This window comes from Empidonax traillii, unplaced genomic scaffold (assembly GCF_003031625.1).
Source record: "Empidonax traillii isolate 1590-97213 ecotype Southwest subspecies unplaced genomic scaffold, ASM303162v1 scaffold750:size552251, whole genome shotgun sequence".
Taxonomy (NCBI): Eukaryota; Metazoa; Chordata; class Aves; order Passeriformes; family Tyrannidae; genus Empidonax; species Empidonax traillii.
This window is the reverse complement of record NW_020955943.1, coordinates 1-19,547: the sequence shown is the minus strand read 5'-3', so window position 1 is coordinate 19,547 and position 19,547 is coordinate 1. Positions and strand designations below refer to the sequence as shown.

The 19,547-nt window shown below is 37.4% G+C and overlaps 1 protein-coding gene across 2 annotated transcripts in view; it reads right to left on the bottom strand.

Moving 5' to 3' along the window:
* CYFIP1 (cytoplasmic FMR1 interacting protein 1) overlaps nt 1-19,476 on the bottom strand; it is a 53,580-nt gene extending 34,104 nt beyond the window's left edge. The window contains exons 1-18 of one of the 2 annotated variants that reach the window (XM_027900799.1): nt 19,391-19,476; nt 18,604-18,705; nt 16,942-17,123; nt 15,497-15,593; nt 15,230-15,358; nt 13,909-14,013; nt 13,644-13,735; nt 12,252-12,369; nt 11,439-11,561; nt 8,833-8,958; nt 8,378-8,544; nt 7,290-7,437; nt 5,762-5,909; nt 3,933-4,089; nt 3,270-3,366; nt 2,841-2,917; nt 2,639-2,747; nt 1,896-2,015 (exon numbers count right to left, since the gene is read on the bottom strand). In XM_027900799.1, the coding sequence (XP_027756600.1) occupies nt 1,896-2,015; nt 2,639-2,747; nt 2,841-2,917; nt 3,270-3,366; nt 3,933-4,089; nt 5,762-5,909; nt 7,290-7,437; nt 8,378-8,544; nt 8,833-8,958; nt 11,439-11,561; nt 12,252-12,369; nt 13,644-13,735; nt 13,909-14,013; nt 15,230-15,358; nt 15,497-15,593; nt 16,942-17,123; nt 18,604-18,705; nt 19,391-19,462 (2,169 nt within the window). In that variant the 5' untranslated portion in view covers nt 19,463-19,476. Of the gene's footprint in view, nt 1-1,895; nt 2,016-2,638; nt 2,748-2,840; nt 2,918-3,269; nt 3,367-3,932; nt 4,090-5,307; nt 5,462-5,761; nt 5,910-7,289; nt 7,438-8,377; nt 8,545-8,832; nt 8,959-11,438; nt 11,562-12,251; nt 12,370-13,643; nt 13,736-13,908; nt 14,014-15,229; nt 15,359-15,496; nt 15,594-16,941; nt 17,124-18,603; nt 18,706-19,390 lie in introns of both variants that reach the window. The other variant, XM_027900798.1, reaches the window with a different exon arrangement.
* Nucleotides 19,477-19,547: the final 71 nt, after the last annotated feature.

Sequence of the window (19,547 nt, the reverse complement as noted above, 5' to 3'; positions counted from 1 at the left end):
GGATTTTTAAACATGTGAGTAACAGTTACTTCAAGGAAAAAAAACCCATTATGATTGTTATTACAGTATTAAGTCAATTTGAGGGGACAAAATAGTTCAGTCTTGTAAATACCTTAATTCCATTTATTTAACTTGGAAAACAGTAGAAATTATAGATTACTTAGGTTATTAGTATCAGTTTCTCACTGAGGAAACCAAGCAGTTTTCAGTGGAAATTATTTTGTGTAAAACAAACAAAAAAACCAAAACACACACCTCCCCCCCCCAAAAAAAAAAAAAAAAAAAAAAAAAAAAAAAAAAAAAAAAAAAAAAAAAAAAAAAAAAAAAAAAAAAAAAAAAAAAAGAGAGTATGGTGAAGGGACACCACCTTAGTTGTGTCACTTTCTGACTCAAGGAATGAGAACCTGTGACCTAAGAAACACATCATCAACATTTTCTGTTCACCTAGCCACTAAGAAAGTTCTGCACATAAGGATGAAAAACTACATTTCAATAATTCAAAGGTTATAAAACCAAGCACCGAAAAGATAAGAAGCTTTATGGCCTCAGTGTTTGATTTCTCTTCAGTAAAGAATGAAATTAAATAAAGGTAGTTAACTGCATGACAAAATGTCACAGGAAAAAACTTATTACAGAACGACCAACAGTAAACTTCCTTGTGTAACTTTTAACTTATTTTTCATTGCAGCAGAACTGAATGTGCCTGATATATTTCTTGCTGACTGCATATTTACTTGACAAATTCATGCTGTCTTGAAATAAAACTTGTTTTTTAGCATTTTAATCAGGAAACTAACTCAAAAAGAGACCTCGATATTGAACAGATGCTCTTCCATAGGCACAAGTCAGATCTCCTTCCTCCACAAAAAAAATTATTTTTGTCATGCTACAAACCCAAGCTGCCTGGATAAATAAACTAATTTTGATTCTACCAGGCACAAGACTGTTCTGTTTTGATCTGCAATTTATCTGTAATCATGAATAGAAGTGGGTGTTTACAGAAATTTACATCAGAAGAACGCTTGTTTTCCTTGTTTCCTCGTAGCTCTTAGTATACTCCTCCTCTATATTTTACTCCCAGGGTCCTCAGTTGCAGTACGTTTGGGGTTTTTTCTGGGCAAGGAAACAACAAAATTCTCTATCTCAGCAGGACTGGGACTTGCACAGTCCCATGTACAGCAGCATATTTCAGAGAACTGCATCAGCTCAGGCCAAAGCACTGCTTGACCAGAGATGCAGGGTAAGGCATGGGGAGATAAAAATCACGGCACATCAGAATTCATAAAGTCCACAATACACATACTACAATGGCAACGGAGTGTTTGCCACTATAATTTATGACGTAGGAGGAGGTGACTAAGAAAACGCCATTTGTATGACTAAGCTGCTTCTCTGGTAAGAGGTTTTTTTGACCTAGACTTAGTAAACCAGACAAACTTCAACCATTGCATTGTGTAATTGCACACTTACAGGACAATGAAAACAAAACGTCAGAACATCAGAACAAAGAGTTCTGTTATTCTTCTAATGGGGCTGCTTAAATTATTTTCCATTTATATATATTTAACTAAGGTTTAGGATAGACAAGTTTGCCTGTTTGTCATTCAGCCTCTTCTTATTTCAGGAGTGACTGTCCAACTATTTGCTTAGCGTATACTTAGAGGATTTCCAGCAAAAGCTAGAAGTCCTAATGCTTCTGCCATTAAAACACAAATAACAATTCATAATGAAGAAAAAAATATTTTAAAAAAAATCACTAGATACTTACGATTCTCAACGCAAATAAAGGAAATAAAAATTTAATTAAAATACATTACATTAAACCAAAACAAAACTAGCATCTAGACCATGACTGACTTGTCAGTCACCTGGCAAAACTACAGCACAACACTTACCACTATGGAAGTCAAATCCTCACTTTCAAATCTGCCAATTGCCAGTTCCATTGACCTGTACATGGCTGCTGAGATGCGCTGAGTGATCAGTCTATTCAGGTCGATCGACCTGCCAAGAAGCTAAAGAAAAACACGCTATGAAGTTTTGAACTGAAAGTCAGATTATGAGACAAACTCTACAAGGACTATGAGACAAACTCTACAAGGACTATGAGACAAACTCTACAAGGACTATGAGACTCCACAGATTAATTAACAGACTCTCACACTGTGAACTTGCATTCCAAACACACTGAAACAAAGTAGATGGACAAAATTTATAAATTCATGAACAAATGAAGTACTAAAATTTACATCCCAATTATCACAAAAGGCAGTAAAATTACACATTGCATTTACACTTAAGTATTTATATCAGCATTTTATGCTTCCATGACATTGTGCCAACAACATATTGAAAACTGGTGAAAGGCATTACTAGGAAGACAATGCTACCACCCGTGACATTCCTATTTGGCTTGTGTTTGCTTAACTGCAACAGACATGTGCATTAAAACAGGATCTTTTAAGGTTGTTTTTTTTCTTAACTTCCTCCTTCATATGACAAAAAAGCAGATCTCAAGTGTTCAGTTATGCAGATGACAGAACATAAAGCACACAATGAATCTGGTTTACCTACATAAATCAACACCATTGGAAAACTGCCAAGCAACTCCAAAACAACACAGTAGGAGTTAACTCACTTGCACATGTCTCTGTTTCAGCAGTGTCTCGTAGCGGTTGGACTGCAGCAGCTGAATGGTTGCTCCCTGATTCTTGCATTCTGAACGCAATCGCTTATCCAGAAGTAGGCTATTGAGAAAGGAAGAAAATGCTTAAAGTACATTAAACAGCAAAGCAGAGCCGAAACGTGTGAAGAAAAGTTCCCACTACTGGAATAGCTACCTGCCAGCCATTGCCTTGTAGTATGCAAATATCTGGTCTGCCAGCTTGTAGACAAATTGGTCAAAACACAGGTTTACCTTGAGGGAAAAAAAAATGTGCATTTAGAGGTACTTAAAATTAAAAGAGGGGAGCTTATCCAAGACCTCCCACTATTTATCAAACAGAAACGAGAAAGTTAATACATCCAAATTTCCCAGTATAAGAGAACATGACATTCAGCTTTCGGCATTAATGTGAGGCACTTTGCACAAGTCTACAGGTTTTCTTGCAACATATCACCTAACCAGTTAGCTACCCATCTTCTGGTCAATTTACTCAGTTTTTTTGTTATCTCCAACTGTTCTGAATCTCTTATATAGGTCTCTGCCTTTACCATCATTTTCATATTCAGGTACACTTATTTTTCTCCAGTAGGTAAGGTTACTTTACCTCTGCCTCAATTTCATCATAGAGGAACTGCTTCTTAAATTTTGTAAGTGCATAATGAGCACTGTCATTGTAAAGGTCCAAAGAATAGAGAACATACCTGAATGAAAAAGAATAAAAAAAAGAGAGTTATATGCGTATGAAAGTTATGATTCTTCAGCAGGGAGTAGTCAAGATGTGGCAAGCCAGTCAATACTGTAATCTACATGTGGTTCACACAAACAGGATCTTTTCTTTTTTAATTTATATAAAAAAGTATCACAATTTGTCCTTTAAGAAAGTATTCAAGGAAAGGCGTAGATAAGTTTTTGCTGTTTAAAATTTGTTTCCTAGATGTAGCTTTCCATCAAAACGGAACTAGGCTTTTACCACTATACATTATATTTGGTATTTTTGAAGGGTAAGTAAGGAAAACTCACTCAGGGAACAAAGTGTGCGGCTGGTGCAATGATACTTATATGAAAGGTACAGCATTTCAATTACTCCCTTCAAGAAGAAAACTTAAAAGAATCTGGAAACGGGTAAATGGAAGTAGAAAATTTTACAAAGGTTTAGAATACCTTCTCAATGGTTACTGGTTAAAACCACTGAAAGCAGTTACATTATAATAAGGAATGGCAATTGTTAAGAATAAACTTTCAGTGGAAGAGCACAAGTGGGTCTTACTCCATCATTGATGCCTCTTTTGTCTCCAAAATATGATCCGTCAAAATCCAAGGCATGGACATCTCAATGGGAAACTGGATTCTTCTGCCCATAGTCAGCTCTAAGAAGAATTCCCTGAACCACAGCTGGGACAGATCACAGCATTGCTGCAGGGTTTCTTTCAGAATAAATAAGGGAGAATTACACTTCTTATAAAAATACATTAGGTACAATACAACTGCAATTCTGATGATGCAATGTGAAACAAAAAAAGCAGGTGTGAGTCACTAGAGCTATACACAGGTCAAATATGTAAAACAAATCCAAAACATCAAGCCCGTGACTTTCTAAAGAGTTCTGAACTCCACATTGGCCCCCAAAGTGGTGCCTTATTACAGAAAAAGAGTGGAAGTGGACCAGACTATCATTTAAACAGAGAAACAACGTACGCCAGTAAAGTTTTTTAGTTTAATTTCTGAGCTGGGGACTAAGAAAGCCATACACTGAACTTGGGAAGCAGCAGGCGAAGGAGACAAAATTGCACTGGATCCACCAGTGCCATCTCTGCCTATGGAGGACTGAATCACTCCACACATTCCTGTTGATTAGATCGGCAGGAAGTGACAGACAGACACATGAAGTAGGGATTAAACCAACAGGTTCCTAAGGGTGCTGTCAAGGGCAAAGAGGTGTGCTTCCCATCTCTGCAGAAAATACGTGACACAATCCTTTTTTGCAGAAGGCTTGAGAACTAAATCAGGAATGAAGTTTTTACACTAAGACCTTCTGAAGACCTTTTGCAGTGCTGTTCCCCAGTAGCATTATGACTGACATTAACAGGCTCCCCCTTCTCTGAGGGTAAAGGAGACCAGTAGCAAAACAAAAATAAAAGACAACACAGCATGGTGATGACAAAGACTAGATACACTCAATGTCAGTAGGTGAATTCTTTAGGACAGCATGTTTCCGATTACAATTAACTGAATAGTAAGAGTAGTGAAATGACATCAAATTTACCACAACAGAGAATTTTTTCTTCTGTACTTGAAACAAAAACGAAAAAAAAAATCTTCCAAAACACAAAAACTACTTCCTTTTAAAAATTTCCATGTGCATAGGCTTATCTGTCCCTTGTTTAAATAAATACATACATAAAGAAAATAGAGAAAGGAGCAACAATACAAAATTTGACGCATCATAAACAAACGTATAACAAGTCAAAATAAAAACCCCACCACAATACTAAATACCATGTCTCAGAAAAAGTCTGGACAGACGAAGGCTTTTGATAAGCAACCCAAAGGTAAGTGGACTTAGGCAATCGGAAACATTTTCCAGGTCGTGTTAGAGGTGTTAGGACATGCTAAGCTGGACACTGATCATCTACGTATCTTACCACTGAAATTTATCAAATGAGTGTAGAAGAAAGACTCGCGATGGAATTTTTCTATGTCCAATATGGTGGGCCCCTCAAGGCTACTTCTCAAGGTTTTCTTGGAACCACTTTTGTCAGCAATGAGGGACTCTAACATAGTTCTCACCATGTAAAGCTGTATCATTAAAGGAAACAATTATGGTGGAAAGGGGGAGGGGAAAAAGGAAAATACACATGGTACATTAGTTGAGCAACACTGAGAATTACTATCAGTAAGCGACTGCTCCACTTCAAATTGAAAACTGACACTGCGTGGATAAAAGCCTTTCAGGCAAGAGGAACTGATGCAACACTAGCCTATGCACCAGCACAAATGCCTACCCATGCCAAGGGGACCTCCACTGACACTTAGCAGCAGACCATTTGCAGTGGAACAGCTCACCACAAGAAGTAAAAGTAATAAGTAATATCTTACCACCAAAGTTTAAAAGAGGCGGATAGATGTAGGACTGCCTCAGAAACTTGTGTGTCACATGCAATAGCTTTTCCAATCCCAGAGACTTGAGCTGCTTCAACAGCTCAGCAGAGTTTAAGGACTCTGTCATAGTGCGAACCATGAAGAGCTAAAAACCAACAGAGGGCAGGCAGGGGAAAGAGAATCCGTTAATAAAAACACATGGGTAAATAAGGAAGGGGAAACAGAAGCAGAGAAAACATGTTAGTTTGTTAATAATGGAAAACAGCACAGTAAGCATGCAGAGGAGGTCACATGGAAAGGTTGTTCAGAATAATCACTGCAATATGGAGCTCCCTCGAGCAAAGGGAAAAGTTCCCATTCATTTCAGAGGACACTCAGAGAGCCATTAGCTTATCAAGTGATTTCACAAAGATTTTCAAGTATTACCAATTACCAGTTCCTACACAGCCATTTTAGAACTGCATGAAACTGAGAAAGAAAACTATCTAAAATCAACGTATTTGATCTCTCTTCCTCTTGTCAGTCAAGAAAGACAAGTGTGCCAGCCCAAGAGCAGAAAAAGCAGACAGAACCACATACTCTATTGCAGCAGGTGAAGCAAAGCCCTTAAAGCACAGGAGAAGCCCACTGGTGGTAATGTTTAACTCTTTTTTTTCCCCAAAAAACAATTTTTTCCAATTTTAAAAACAAAATCTTCATTAAACCCATCTTATCACAAAATAAGCAACTCTTTATTACCCAAGATTGTTATCCATACATGCTCTCTTTCCCACAGATTTTGGATATTAAAAGATAGTCTTCACAAACCACAGTTGCCTTTAATTTGTCACCCAAAGTGCTCATTTTCTCAGATGAGCTCTGAATATCAGACCATACAATCTCCAAACAAATCCATAAATAAAATAAAAAAGAGAATTATATGGAGGTAATAAGAACAAGCATCTAGATATGGGATTTCAATGACTATCACAGATAACACTTGAAATACCTCTTGTTTTAGCAGCAGCAGCAGACTAGATAGATTTTAGAGACCAGCTTTATCATTCATTACTGAACACTAAGAGGGATCTTGTCAGAAGTCAAATATTCTCCCATATTTTCCAGGCATTCATTTATATTTTAAACATATTTTAAAACTACTAGATATCTACTGAATAATTGGATTTAACAAAAAAAATTCACCAGCCATAGCAGAGATGGCAGTCAGTAAATAAATAATTCAAATAGTTCAAAAATATTATTTAAAAAAAATTAGGAGCTCAATGAGAAAATATTTTTTCCCAGGAAATCAAACTGAAGAGATTCAACACTTGGAAAAATTATGCATCAGAGCAGAAAGTTACAGTGAACCAGACAGAGGATCTTGGTTAAGTATCTATAATTTTGTAAATATAAATCAGAGTAGATTTTTAGCATTTATAAAAAACACAATAAAACCTGTAATTTTAAAATAGTTCAGGACAGATAGAAAACATCTCATGCAATAATTGTTGACAGATGTCACAACCACCAGACAGGAAAATACCTGAGTGCTGGAGGGTCCCACGGCACGTCTTGGGACTTTGATGTCAAAACCACTTTTGGGGTCCTTCTCCCCCCTCAGAGCTGGGTCATTGAATGGCTCATGACCTGCTTCCCAGTCACAGACTGTCTTTCTTATGGCCTGCAAAACACTGAACATAATCCACGTGACTTTAGGCTGGTGTGCATCCAAGTGTGCCGATGAGAACACTTCACTTTTCTTAAGCACTCTCCTTCAAGCACAGAAACTTTGCAACATCATTTAGGAGCTCAGGGTAACTCAAACCAATAACAATTTCACCAAAAACTTCAAGAATGACACATCCAGAAAATAATCACTCCATGCTTTTTATCAAAAAAAGGATAGTTCAGGGCCCTTAAAGACCATCTAATTCCAATCCCCCTGAGATGGGCAGAGACACCTTCCACTAGATTGGGTTGCTCAGAGCCCCATCCAACCTGGCCTTGAACAATTCCAGGGATGGGGCATCCACAACCTCTCTGGACAACTTGTTCCAGTGTCTCACCACTCTCAGAGTAAATAATTAGGGACAAAAAAATAAGACTTGGAAATGTCACCAATCAGTGTGGGCAGATGGAGCACTGGAGGAGGAGTGTAAGGCTAATAAGACAAAAGCAGCAGAAGCTGAGAAATAAGGCAGAATGCTAAGAGACACAGGGAATAGATCAAATGGGATAAACATGAGACAAGGAGAGGAAACACTGGAATCATAAAATGGACAGTGAAACCTTTCTTCAAAATAAAAACACTAATCTTGCTTTCAATATCACTGTATTTATATTTTCTTAAAATAAAAAGAAACAACAAGGAATACGAGACTTCCAGAAGTAGTCCTAAGAGGCTCAAGATAGCCTGGACTCTTACTTTAGCCGTGTTGGCAGTCATTCATTTTCAACTTCAAGCTTCTTCAACTTCCAATATGTATACAATCAAGCTAACTACAAATGCCAAACAGACTAGTAGGGGGATAGAGATTAAAGAGGTAAAATTTAGCAGCCGTGCAATTCTGCAAAAAATTTACTAAGGTTTGGGGGAAAGAGTACAGAAGGAGATGAAAACAAGAATGCTACCTCTGAATGACATTTTTCTTCTTTTTAATGGCTTGTCTTAATGGTTCCCTAAGTGTGACCTGGGCAAAGTCCTGAAGAGCAGCATAAATAGTATGACGAATGGCATGATTGAAAACACTTTCCATTCGTCCCATCAGCACCTGAAGACCTTTGATCATGGCAATCACCTGTAAAAAAAAAAATCCAAACAACTGTATTTTTCTTGTATTTTTTGTATAATTGTTCAAAAATATGTTTTTTTTTAAATACAGACAATTAGAAAGGGGGAATTAAGTTACAAAAGATAGCTTTGCTGTGCTCCTCCTATATATTGAATGGGGGAACACATGGTGTTTCAGAGTCAGCACAGGGCAGGCTGTCTTTTTGCAATGGGTATAGAAAATGCTTAGAGAGAATGTTCTCCTTTGTACAGAATTAATCTTTGGAAAATCCCTAAAAAAAGACATTTATCTTACCTCAACCAAAGCAAACTTCTCCTCACTAGTGTAATTGTATCTTGTTGCTCTTTCATACTCTTCTGCATTGTCAGGACAATCTTTATTAGAGTATTTGTCAGTTGGATGTACCAGCTTCCATGAATACTGCAGTTTGCACAGCAGAAGAGGGAGAAAAAAAAAAGATGGGGAACAAAAGATTTAAAAAAAATGCCTGAGAAACACAAAAAACCCCAGCCAGACACAAATAACATAGCTTTTAGAAACACTGTCATGTTTTCATGAATATCTGAAAAATAGTATTTGGTACTATACACAAACCCTGCATAAATTCTGAAACTACTATCTAGCAGAAGTGCCAAAAATAATTTCCCTAAACAATTTTCCTGAAAACCAGAGATTCTAGATTAGCTCAAAAAACTCAATTCAAACGCAGCAGGTAATGCACTTCAGGGTATTTTTTTCTGAGCAAATGTTGGCATAGGCAGAAGTTTCTTTTCTGCTTCAAGCACGAGAAACACAGAAACACCTCAGAGCATAAGAAAAAAAAAAATCCATACACCTACACATGGAGCTTCCTACTTGGTCAAATAGTTACATTTAGATTTCAAAAAGCAACTGGAAAACCACAGGGGTGTTTTTGGGGGGTGGGCGGGGGAGTTTTAAGCTTAATTGGCTGAAATGTGTGGAAATAACTGTATTAGCTGTGACAATATGATCTGCACAGCATGCATTTCTCTTAAATACTGCCTTTTCAGTTACTGCAAACACAGCTGAAAATGTCCCCGAGCATTATCAGGCTGGTCTAATATCCATTAGGGTACATCAAGTGTAAAATCCTAGTCACATTTAAATATAAATTTTCACAGTTTGAGTTCAGGGAATAGTAAGATCTGGTTGACACCATCTTTGCATAAGTGTTAGATTACAGAGCAATATAAATTTGGATTAATAGTACCGATTTACCTAAAGCAATAGTACCTTTACCTATGATGCTCTCTTCAGAGCATCACACCCTACAACCTAAGTGCTACAAAGAGGACACCGAGGAAATGATTAAACAAAGATGAAGTATTTTGGGAGGCATTAAGATGGACAATAAACATATGCTGAAACTTTTTATCTGAACATGGTGCATGTAACTAGGTTTATGGATACTGAGTGAATATGAAGACAGATAAATAATTAGAATACTCCATATCAGAATGAATTCTCAGTAGGAGGATAGGGAGAGGGTGAACATGAATTTGAACTTACATAAGAAGTACTTATGGGAATCCATACAAATTAGACAGACAAAGAAAAGCAGTGAGAATACTCAAAAAAACCCCTCCTGTGATGCTCAGAGAAAGTCTGTCCTGGGATGAGGAGGATAAAAACAGAGCTAAGAATGAGAGACTTTCTTCAGAGATAAAATGGGAAGATTGTCACTATGAAGAGACCCTGGATGCAGCAATTTTTGATGACAGAAATAAAGGGAGCAAGTCTGGGAGCTGCAGAGGCCAGGAATAAGTGACAGCAACCTCTCTTAAGAGGAGAAAAAGAGAACAGGATTTTCAACATAAAATACACTGTTGATTTAAATAGGAATAGGATAATACAGGAAAAAGCATGACTCCTACTAGCTTTTAAAAGAGGCAGTTAAAAATATTGAAGAGAAAGAAAACTGGGTCTCTAGTTATTGACTGCACTGCACAAATTCATTTAGTGCAAATTATTTGATGTCCCCTGAGACATCAGAGGCAGAAGTGAAGCAAGTCTGGCTTCTCTTATACAGTAAGTCATGTTTCAACCCTTCCTAGCACATATTTTGGTGCAGCTAAGGCATGCAACTTTTATCTAAGTCTGCAGCATAAAAAGAACACCTGCATCTTCCTCTTCAATTTCTGCCTTAAGCAGCTTCTTACTGAAAAAAAATAGTCACTTTTCTAACTGGCATGTTTTTAAACTAAATTATTACAATACAGAGAAACAACTCAGTAGGTTCTTATTTCCCCTCCCTCATCTCCTCTCAAATTTCCATTCCCTGCATTTACTTTCCTTTTGTCTAAAAGCCTAATCTAAAGCCAATGGGAGCCTTTCCATCCATTTTTGTGTTTTAAGATTGTACATGCTTCAACTTACTAAGTGGCGATGTCTAAACATAGCCAGTTGGAGCCGTTCTACCACCTCCTGGGTGACTGCATCTCAGTGTGGATAGTTCCACAGAAAATTAAGTAGAAAATTATGAAGTCTTACTCTACAAAATGTACATATCAAGAGCAACATTAAAACTCCTGCTGAAGGTTTACAGGTGACAGCCTATCCTTTGAATATAAAAAGTTGAATATACTGTGTGAGATTGTACAAGCTACTGGATCTTCAAAGCACCAACATTACTCCTAAACTCTGAGAACTTCATGGGCTTTCCTCTAAGAATGGAGTCTGGAGTAGAGGGAGAAAATCAGTGAAGGAAGATGGGATTTAAGGGAACAAGATCCTTGTGGGTCCCTTACAACTCAGAATATTATGTGATTCTGTGAAAACACAACATGCATTTTTCATTCCATTAAAGAAAAGCTGTTTTATTCTGTCTAACCTCACTAAGCCACCTCTTTTTCACCTGGTTATATTTTTAGATAACATACCACTTCCATGACATGTGCACTCCACTGAGAGAGAAGCTGCAGGCCTTGGAGAGAGAGATCAAAAAGCTTCCGATATTCTGCATCTGTTTTTTGAGCTTCCTGTCGACCAGACCCAGTCACCACCTAAAACATTATTAAACAGAAAAAATCCCAACAAAACCACATCAGAACATGCTGTATCCAGCATCAACAGCCAAATTTCTACAAAAGTTCTTCTAAGCATTAAAACAGCATCATATATATCAACACCTTCATTAATATTAGCTTTTACTTCCAGAGATTTACACAGCTAAACTTCACAGATTTTGGTTAAGAGATGGAAATCACTGGTATACCTAATGACAAAAATATTACTGCAGATGAGTTCATGACATCAATTATATACATACACATAGTTATATGTTCTACATAGATTACATATATGTGTGTATATATGTGCACTTCAGTTTTCCTTTACTAATCCCTTAATTTTTAGTTTCATTTAAACTGATACAAGCACCTGTTTAAAGTAAGGGCTAGACAACATATTCTAAAAGAGACATAGCAAAGGTTTTAGGGTATTTATCCTAGAAATATAGAAGGAAAGAGGCAGAAGGAGATTGCACTTCACATGATGTGTCGTTATTACTTTAAATTTAAATAGTGCAAATATAATGCAGAGAATGGGTACTAGCCCTGCAGCCAGCTTCTCCTGACTCAGGTGATCAAGTTTTGCCATTTTCCTACCATGAGGTTTTCCTGCTCTTCAGATACTCAACAATAACTGTTAGTGAGTGATGTGAAATATGCATATGTAGCTCTAATCCCACACACCTCACTGTTGCTGTAACGAGCCAGTTCTGATATGAAACGCATGTGGTCCTCTCTGATCTGGATCATCTGCTCACATATATTGTACTGGGGACTGCTGCTGGAAGATGTGCATGTCCATCTGTTTCAGAAGACAAAAAAACCACCACATAAATCAGTTTCGGCAGCAAACAGCACAACTGATGCTGCAAAGAAAGATCCACAATGCATTACTTTTTGGTTTGGGTTTTTTTTACATCTTCGTTTTCTGCTATTTGAGGCCTTTGCTCTCTTCACACCTCTACCTCTAGCCCTGCACAATTCATTAGTGATGAATAGCCCTCCTGAGTTCAAACAGCATTCCTTCCAAGTCTGAAAAAAACCCTCAAAAATTTCCTTTTCTGTTTTGGGGTTTTTTCTTTTTGTTTTTTAAAGGCTGTTGCTATGAAATACAAACCAGCACCTCTCTTCAGGGGCATACGCTTAGAAACAAGACCTAAAAGGTTTGAAAGGTCAGGTAGAAGTATAGGTATAGGCTGTAAGACACATCTAGCTACCTTTGGATGTTTTTTCTTATTTAACTATGAAGAGCATACAGTATGCTCCCAATTATAAAAAAAAGCATTATTAAATACTATTAACATGTTATCAAGAGGTAAAAAAACATGCTACGAAGAACATCATGTTAAGTAGTCTCATATTTTTAGTAGCTCAGTAGGCCCATTGCTGTTGATTTTCTCTTAGCAATTACATGCAGGTTACATATTTTTTTCTGCAGGAATTAAAATGCAAAGCACAACATTCTGAATTCGTGTAACTGCATGGAGGAAAGGTCTTGGAGAAGCATAGAAACGTTCACTAAAACAAAGCAATAACTATAAACCATGGAACCATTTATGCAACAACTGGCTGCATTTTCCAAACATTTTGCTGGGCTGCACACCTAGCCAAAAAAAAAAAAAAAAAAAAAAAAAAAAAAAAAAAAAAGAGGGGGGAGACAAGCTAAGTTGCTGCTCCATGTTCAATGTACACATGCCTATTTACCCATGCACTACTACTGCTCACCTTGCTTAGTAAAATCCTTCATTTCTTTTAAAGAAAGTTTCATATTTAAGGAAAAAATAAAAATTAAATTAGTACAGGATAAAATTAATTTCTTCCAACTCAGGCAATAAGAAATGTCACAGATACAAGAATGAGCTCAGCAGCATAGAAGTGCTTTTAAACAACCTGTTTCTTCAGTTGTATCTATTACAGGAATTACATTAATATTGAATTACCCACACCAAAACAATGACCAGGTGAAAATCCCATCAATTACCACAGACCCACAGACTACCAGGTGATTATGAAAATAGTCAAGGGTCTGACTTTACCCAGCCCAGATGCTCCACTCTGCTTCCTTCTCCCTCTTACCTGGATTTGTTTTCCTCATAATGGGCACTGGTCTTAATGTATCTTGCAAGTTCAATCTGCATGTCACCAAACAGCGGGACAACCTGCAACTGCTGTACACAGGGAATAAATCAGATTAGATAAATTATTAACACAAATCTTAGTGAAAGGAAACCATTATTTACCCATAGTATAATCCAAATGGATCTTTATTCTATTTAATTATATTTAAAATGCAAGGGGAATTACCTTTAAAATCACATAACCATAAAATCACTTAACCAACCTTAAAGTACTTGTCTATCTTGGCTAAATTTATCCTTTTCTTTGCATCCAATTTATAGATGTTACTGACACTTCCATCCATCAGGTATAATCCAAAACCCATCACCTGAAAAAGAAAAAAATCAAACCTTTTCACAAAAGGACTTTCAGAGGTAAAAACCTGCTGGTAACATTTAAAAAAACAATCCTGAAACACCCAACCTCCTTCAAACAGAATATACTTTCAAATACATACATTTATGAGTATTCTTTTATTAAATGCATTTAATAGTTTTTACATTAACATTAGCCTGATTAGTTATCCTTAGAAGTTGCTATTCGTTTGTATAAAGCTTTAGCATACAAAAAACCCCACCTCTTAAACTAGAGGCTGGTTAATTTTAGACAGGTTTTTTTTTTCATTTGCACTTTACTATAACTCTGTATGTGGAAACTGATCTGTAACAGAAATTTAGATCTAACATCTCTGACTGATTGTTTTTTATGGCTTTCGTGCAACCCTGAAGTTGAGCTACATAAGAGCTCCAGAGCATTCAAAAAAGATCTAACTATATTTTGTCCAAGTTATTCATTACCACAGAGTTATAATCTAGTATTTACAGGAGTCAAGTACAGCCACTAACTGTGTTCTAAGCAAGCATTTACCAAACAAAAGGTCTAAATATGAAAGTCACATTGGACATCCCTGCAGACAGAAGGTAAATGCTCTAGAGTTTGTGTATGGTTTCAGGATGCTTTCATTTGGTCCTAATAAACAGAGCTCTTCAGAAGTTAAATGTTGAAGTGACGCAAAATATTTGAGGCATATTTTATGTTCTTATTCTCTATCTTTTCTTCCACAGCAAGAGATGGAGCTAATATCCACCACACTTAATATTGCCTCCCACCCTCTTACTCCATGCACATATTCAAGCTAACAAAATTTACTTATTTATCCTAATTTTAACCTACTTGTTCCCTGAAACACTTGATGTGCAGCCTCACTTCCAAAAGTTTTTTATACAAACTTGCCACATATCTAAACTAAAATGTAGCAGTTCCTTTCTGCCATTGTACTTCATAGAAACATAATTCCATAGAACTGGATATAGATTCAATTAGGTCAATTTCAATTTATGAAAAAAAAAAATGGATTAGAAGTTTTATAAATACATTTAGCACATAATATAATAAAGTTGTATAATAAAGTGTGGGAAAAGGAGTAATTTGGGTTATTTGGTTAATTAAAAAAAAAAAAAAAAAAACCACAAACAATCAGGAATTCAAACATCTGTGTCCTGTCTCAACATTCCTTTTTCATTTTGTACCCAAAAGAAACCTACTTTCAAAAGCATATGTTTCTCACTGGGTGTTAGATACATTTTGTTTTCATAGTAGTCCACACACAAATTCACAATATCTGCAAGCAGCTCTTCATAGCCAACAATCACCTCCAACTGCTGCTGCAAAGACTGGAATAAAAAGAAGAAAGAATATTAGTCAACTATTATACTTCCTGGTGAACAATAATTACTACCGAACTGGAAGAGTTTCGTTTTAGTAGTTTTGTAAAGCATTAGGTAATTTGCAAAAACATGGTTAAAGCTTACTTGTGTTATCTTGTTGTGGTTGGCAAGGAACATGGAGAGGTTCTGGGATTCTTGAATAGACTGAGGATCTGCCATTTTCCGCAAGAACTGAGCAGCTCTTTAAAAACAGAAGGAAAACAGTATTTCCCCTAGCCAGGACTGTTTGTAAGCAAATCCATCCCCACTCAGTAGAAACACACCCATCCCTGAATATGTCAGGGGAACTGTAAGTCATCAGCACATCTTTAAGTGCCAGTACAATAGCGTACCATTCACTGATCCTAAAGGATTGTCAACCTCAGTGTACCTTCCACCACCAAACTCCCAAATGAAGCAGAAAGAGAACTGGGCAGACACAGCCAGTACTTCTTTTGCCACAGCTTTATAACAGTGAGTTATTCCAACAGGCTGTGGACTCAAAACTGTCAAGATCCTGTTTCATAAAAGAGAACTTTTTTTTTTTTTTTTTTTTTTTTAAAAGGTGAAAAGTTCAGTAGAAAAGAAATGGACTTCATTTATCCAAAATGTACTGGTTTGCCATCCCAAATCCCCCACTTGACCCTAGTTAAAAGTTCCAATAAAACCCAAACCAAAAAGCCTTGGGTATATCCTTCAACTGATGGGTGCAGCTGTGGCTCTATAGATCCAAGCCACACAACAACCCAGGAAAGGTCAGTCTTCCAGAAAACAAGGCTTTAACCTCTAGAAGCACATCTCCAAATTAAAAAAAAAGGCAAACCGGGTAAGTTTAGGAGGTCTCCAGGCACAACAACTACAACAGGTGGAGGTAGAAACTAAGTATCAGGTAAGTAGAAGCAGTATAGGTAAAATTGGCTAGTCATTGCCTGAATAGTTTTCTTTATGAAAGACCACAGATGCTACAGCTAGCAAAAAGGCTGTCTTCCCCTGCTGCTCTGGCCACTGTGTTCAACAGAAAATACCTGATACCATCCGGTAGTTCAAGTACAAAACTCGGCTACTGATATCCCATGCCCTACCCTCCCTGCTATAGCTATGGTCACAATGCTCTTAAACAGCAAAGCTGAATTGTCTTAAGAAAATGTGTAACGACTCTCAGCTACAAATGTCAAAAGTGGATGCCAAGAATAAAATAGTATAAAATGGTTGTAGCACAAGTGACCAGAAAGCCAGTTTCCTCTCAAACTTAAAAAAACAGAAGCTTTACTGAACAAAGTATATGCATACACCAAGACATAAGTATTTGACTGCTTGGCATCAAAAGGCAGAAAAACCTTTTACTGCTGGAAGAACTGCACGAAGAAAACAGATGCACTCAACTGCCTAACTGCAGTCAATCCACCCCTAGTTTCAAGATAATGTGTCCCACACGCGAAGAGAGCATTGTTGAAGAAAAAGCTGTCAGAAAAAGAGCAACTGCTGCCATCTCGTGGGGTGCCTGCATCCTGACAGCAGAAACCCAGGTCCTGTTTCTCCTTCCCACTTACCTCTTGTAGGCTGAATGGTCGTTCTTCACACTGCACTTCATGTTCTTCAACTCATCCAATACCGCAAACATGTTGATGAATTTGCCCAGTGTGATCAGATACGCTTCGGACACAAAGTCCTTCCTTCTCTCTGCATGGCACAAGCGTCTCACCTCCCCACAAAATCGTTCAATTGCATTTCTCTGGTGGGGGCAAAAGAAAGAAGAAATGGGGAGTAAAAGCCACGACGTTTTCAGGGAAAAAGTTTCTTCATGTACCCAGAGCTGGTCCAGTGAAAAGCTCCATTGAAGCAGAAAAACGTTTAAAGCATGCCAAACTAGCAAGGCATCAGCACAGGCCTTGATGTACTTGATGTATGCTGCAAGTGTCACCAGTAATTTTTGCCACAGAGCTTGCCTGACACAAGAGCCAAGGTTCTTCTTTGCAAATAAAGGTAATAAAAGTATAAATAAAAAATAGAACAATGGTTTTAAACTGAAAGAGGGTCAATTTAGGTTGGGCATAAGGGAGAAGCTTTTTACAATGAGGGTGGTGAGGCACTGGTTGCTCAGAGAGGTGATGCACACCCATCCTTGGAAGTGTTGAAGGCAAGGTTAGATGAGGCTCTGAGCAACCTGGTCTGGTTGAAAATACCCCCGGTCACTGCAGGGGGGTTGGACTAGATGATCTTTCAGGGCCCCTTCCAACCCAAACTGTTCTGCAATTCTACAAAGTTTAAAATCCCTTTGAGACAAGTGATTTGATGCTCTTTAGTGAGAAAGTGTACATATATTAAAAAGCAGATTATAAGTATGTTCCCTTCAAACACAAACAAAAAAAAATCCACAGCACACTGTATATGCCAGCTCTCAAAGTCATCATGGCACATGTTAATTTGAGAGCTTATTTCCAAGCACATATCAGAGCCATTTCAGATGGAAATTGCAAATACAAAAGAGACAGCAACTTCAACTGTAAAGAGGAATCTGTTCTGACTTTAGAGCACTAATCTGCTTGAATGACAGGAGATTGTTTGTACTCAGGAAGACTCCCCACTTGGGGAAGACGACAGGAAATATTACATTTCATTCAATCTCCTCTTCCTGTGTGCTCTGACCCTCACAGGCTCTAGCTGCTCCAGCTCTGAATAATGCCTGGAAACATCCTCAGTCCATTGAAATAAATGGCAAGCTGCCAGGAGGGAGGAGAAAGCAAGACAGACTGCTATTCTCCAGCTCGGGTGGCTGGCAGGTCACAGCAACTGGGTTAGCTTGCCTCAATTATAAATTGCCATAGCCAAGCTGCACCTGCTGCTCTGTTGTCCAGTCTTGTGGATCTCTCATTCTCTAGCAAATGGCCTCTGTGCCGAGACGTTTTTATGTGTACATGCGAAACGCATTATATTTCTGTTTCCTTTCTTCCTAAAGTGCCAGATCCCTGTCCTCACGTGCTGCATAGGGGCTATACACAGTTACCTTTGATTTTATGCTGAAAGTCTTAAAGGAGATTGCCTGAAGTATTTAGGATATGCACTAGAAATTCTGTCCTTCTGCAAGAGTATATGGTGGGTTTTTTCTGAAGTATAATGACTAGGTTCAGTATCTGGACACACACTATCAAGTATACAAAATAGGAATATAGAATTACAAGCTTACTGACAGATTTTGTTTCCATTTCTTTTACCTGAAAATACATAAAATTCATCAGTTTTGTCACTTCTGGCTCCAGAACTTCCACAGTTTTCTCGTAAATTTCTACTCTGTTAGGCTGCTCGTTGCACTTGACCTGCGGATAATTAAAGACATCATTACACTTGGAACTTTCCACGATAAAGCCTCAGAAACTAAGATCCTGAAAAAATACACTATTATCCTAAAGAGGCAAACTTAAGCCAAAAATTTACAGGTTTGGTAATCTTATGCTAGTCTTCTAAGCTTAGTTGTGTGTAAAAAAAAAAAAAATCCAAGACTTTTCTATTACCTCTCAGCAAGTACTTAAGTTGTCAAACACCTCTGTATGGTTAGAACAATATTCTTTCCATATTAAGCCATTTGCTCAAAATCATGCACTAAAATAGGGCCAGAACTAGATATTAAAATAGATTACCTGACTTCCACTCTAAATATTTAAACTACAGGATGTGCTTTCCTTGTATTTCACAACAAAAATTACTGCAGTACAAATTCCTCGTAAAGGAAGGAGTCAGCTCATGGTAATAATTTTGTTTGGTTTTCTATCACATCTTAATATTCTTGACTTAAGGCTGATTTATCACCTATTCTCAGCGTTTTATTTTTGAATACAGATCAAGAAAACACTACGTAGCTCTGACGTTTTGGAACTGACTACCTAAGTTGTCTAGAAACTTAAATGTTTATCCCGAATGTTAATTGTTACATGCTATGCTGGTTGTTAAACCTGTTCTGACTTAAGCTGGGGAGTGGGAACGGTCTCTTGAATGACATTTTACCTGAGGAATGGCTCTTGAGCAGCTTCTCCATGTGTATAACATGACTGCATATTCCTGACCTTCTTCTAGCATTTCATTCTGTAGGAAAGACAACATAATTAGGCATTTTAACAAAAAAAGGTCAAATCCATGTGTCTTCTGTCATTCCAAACCCTTG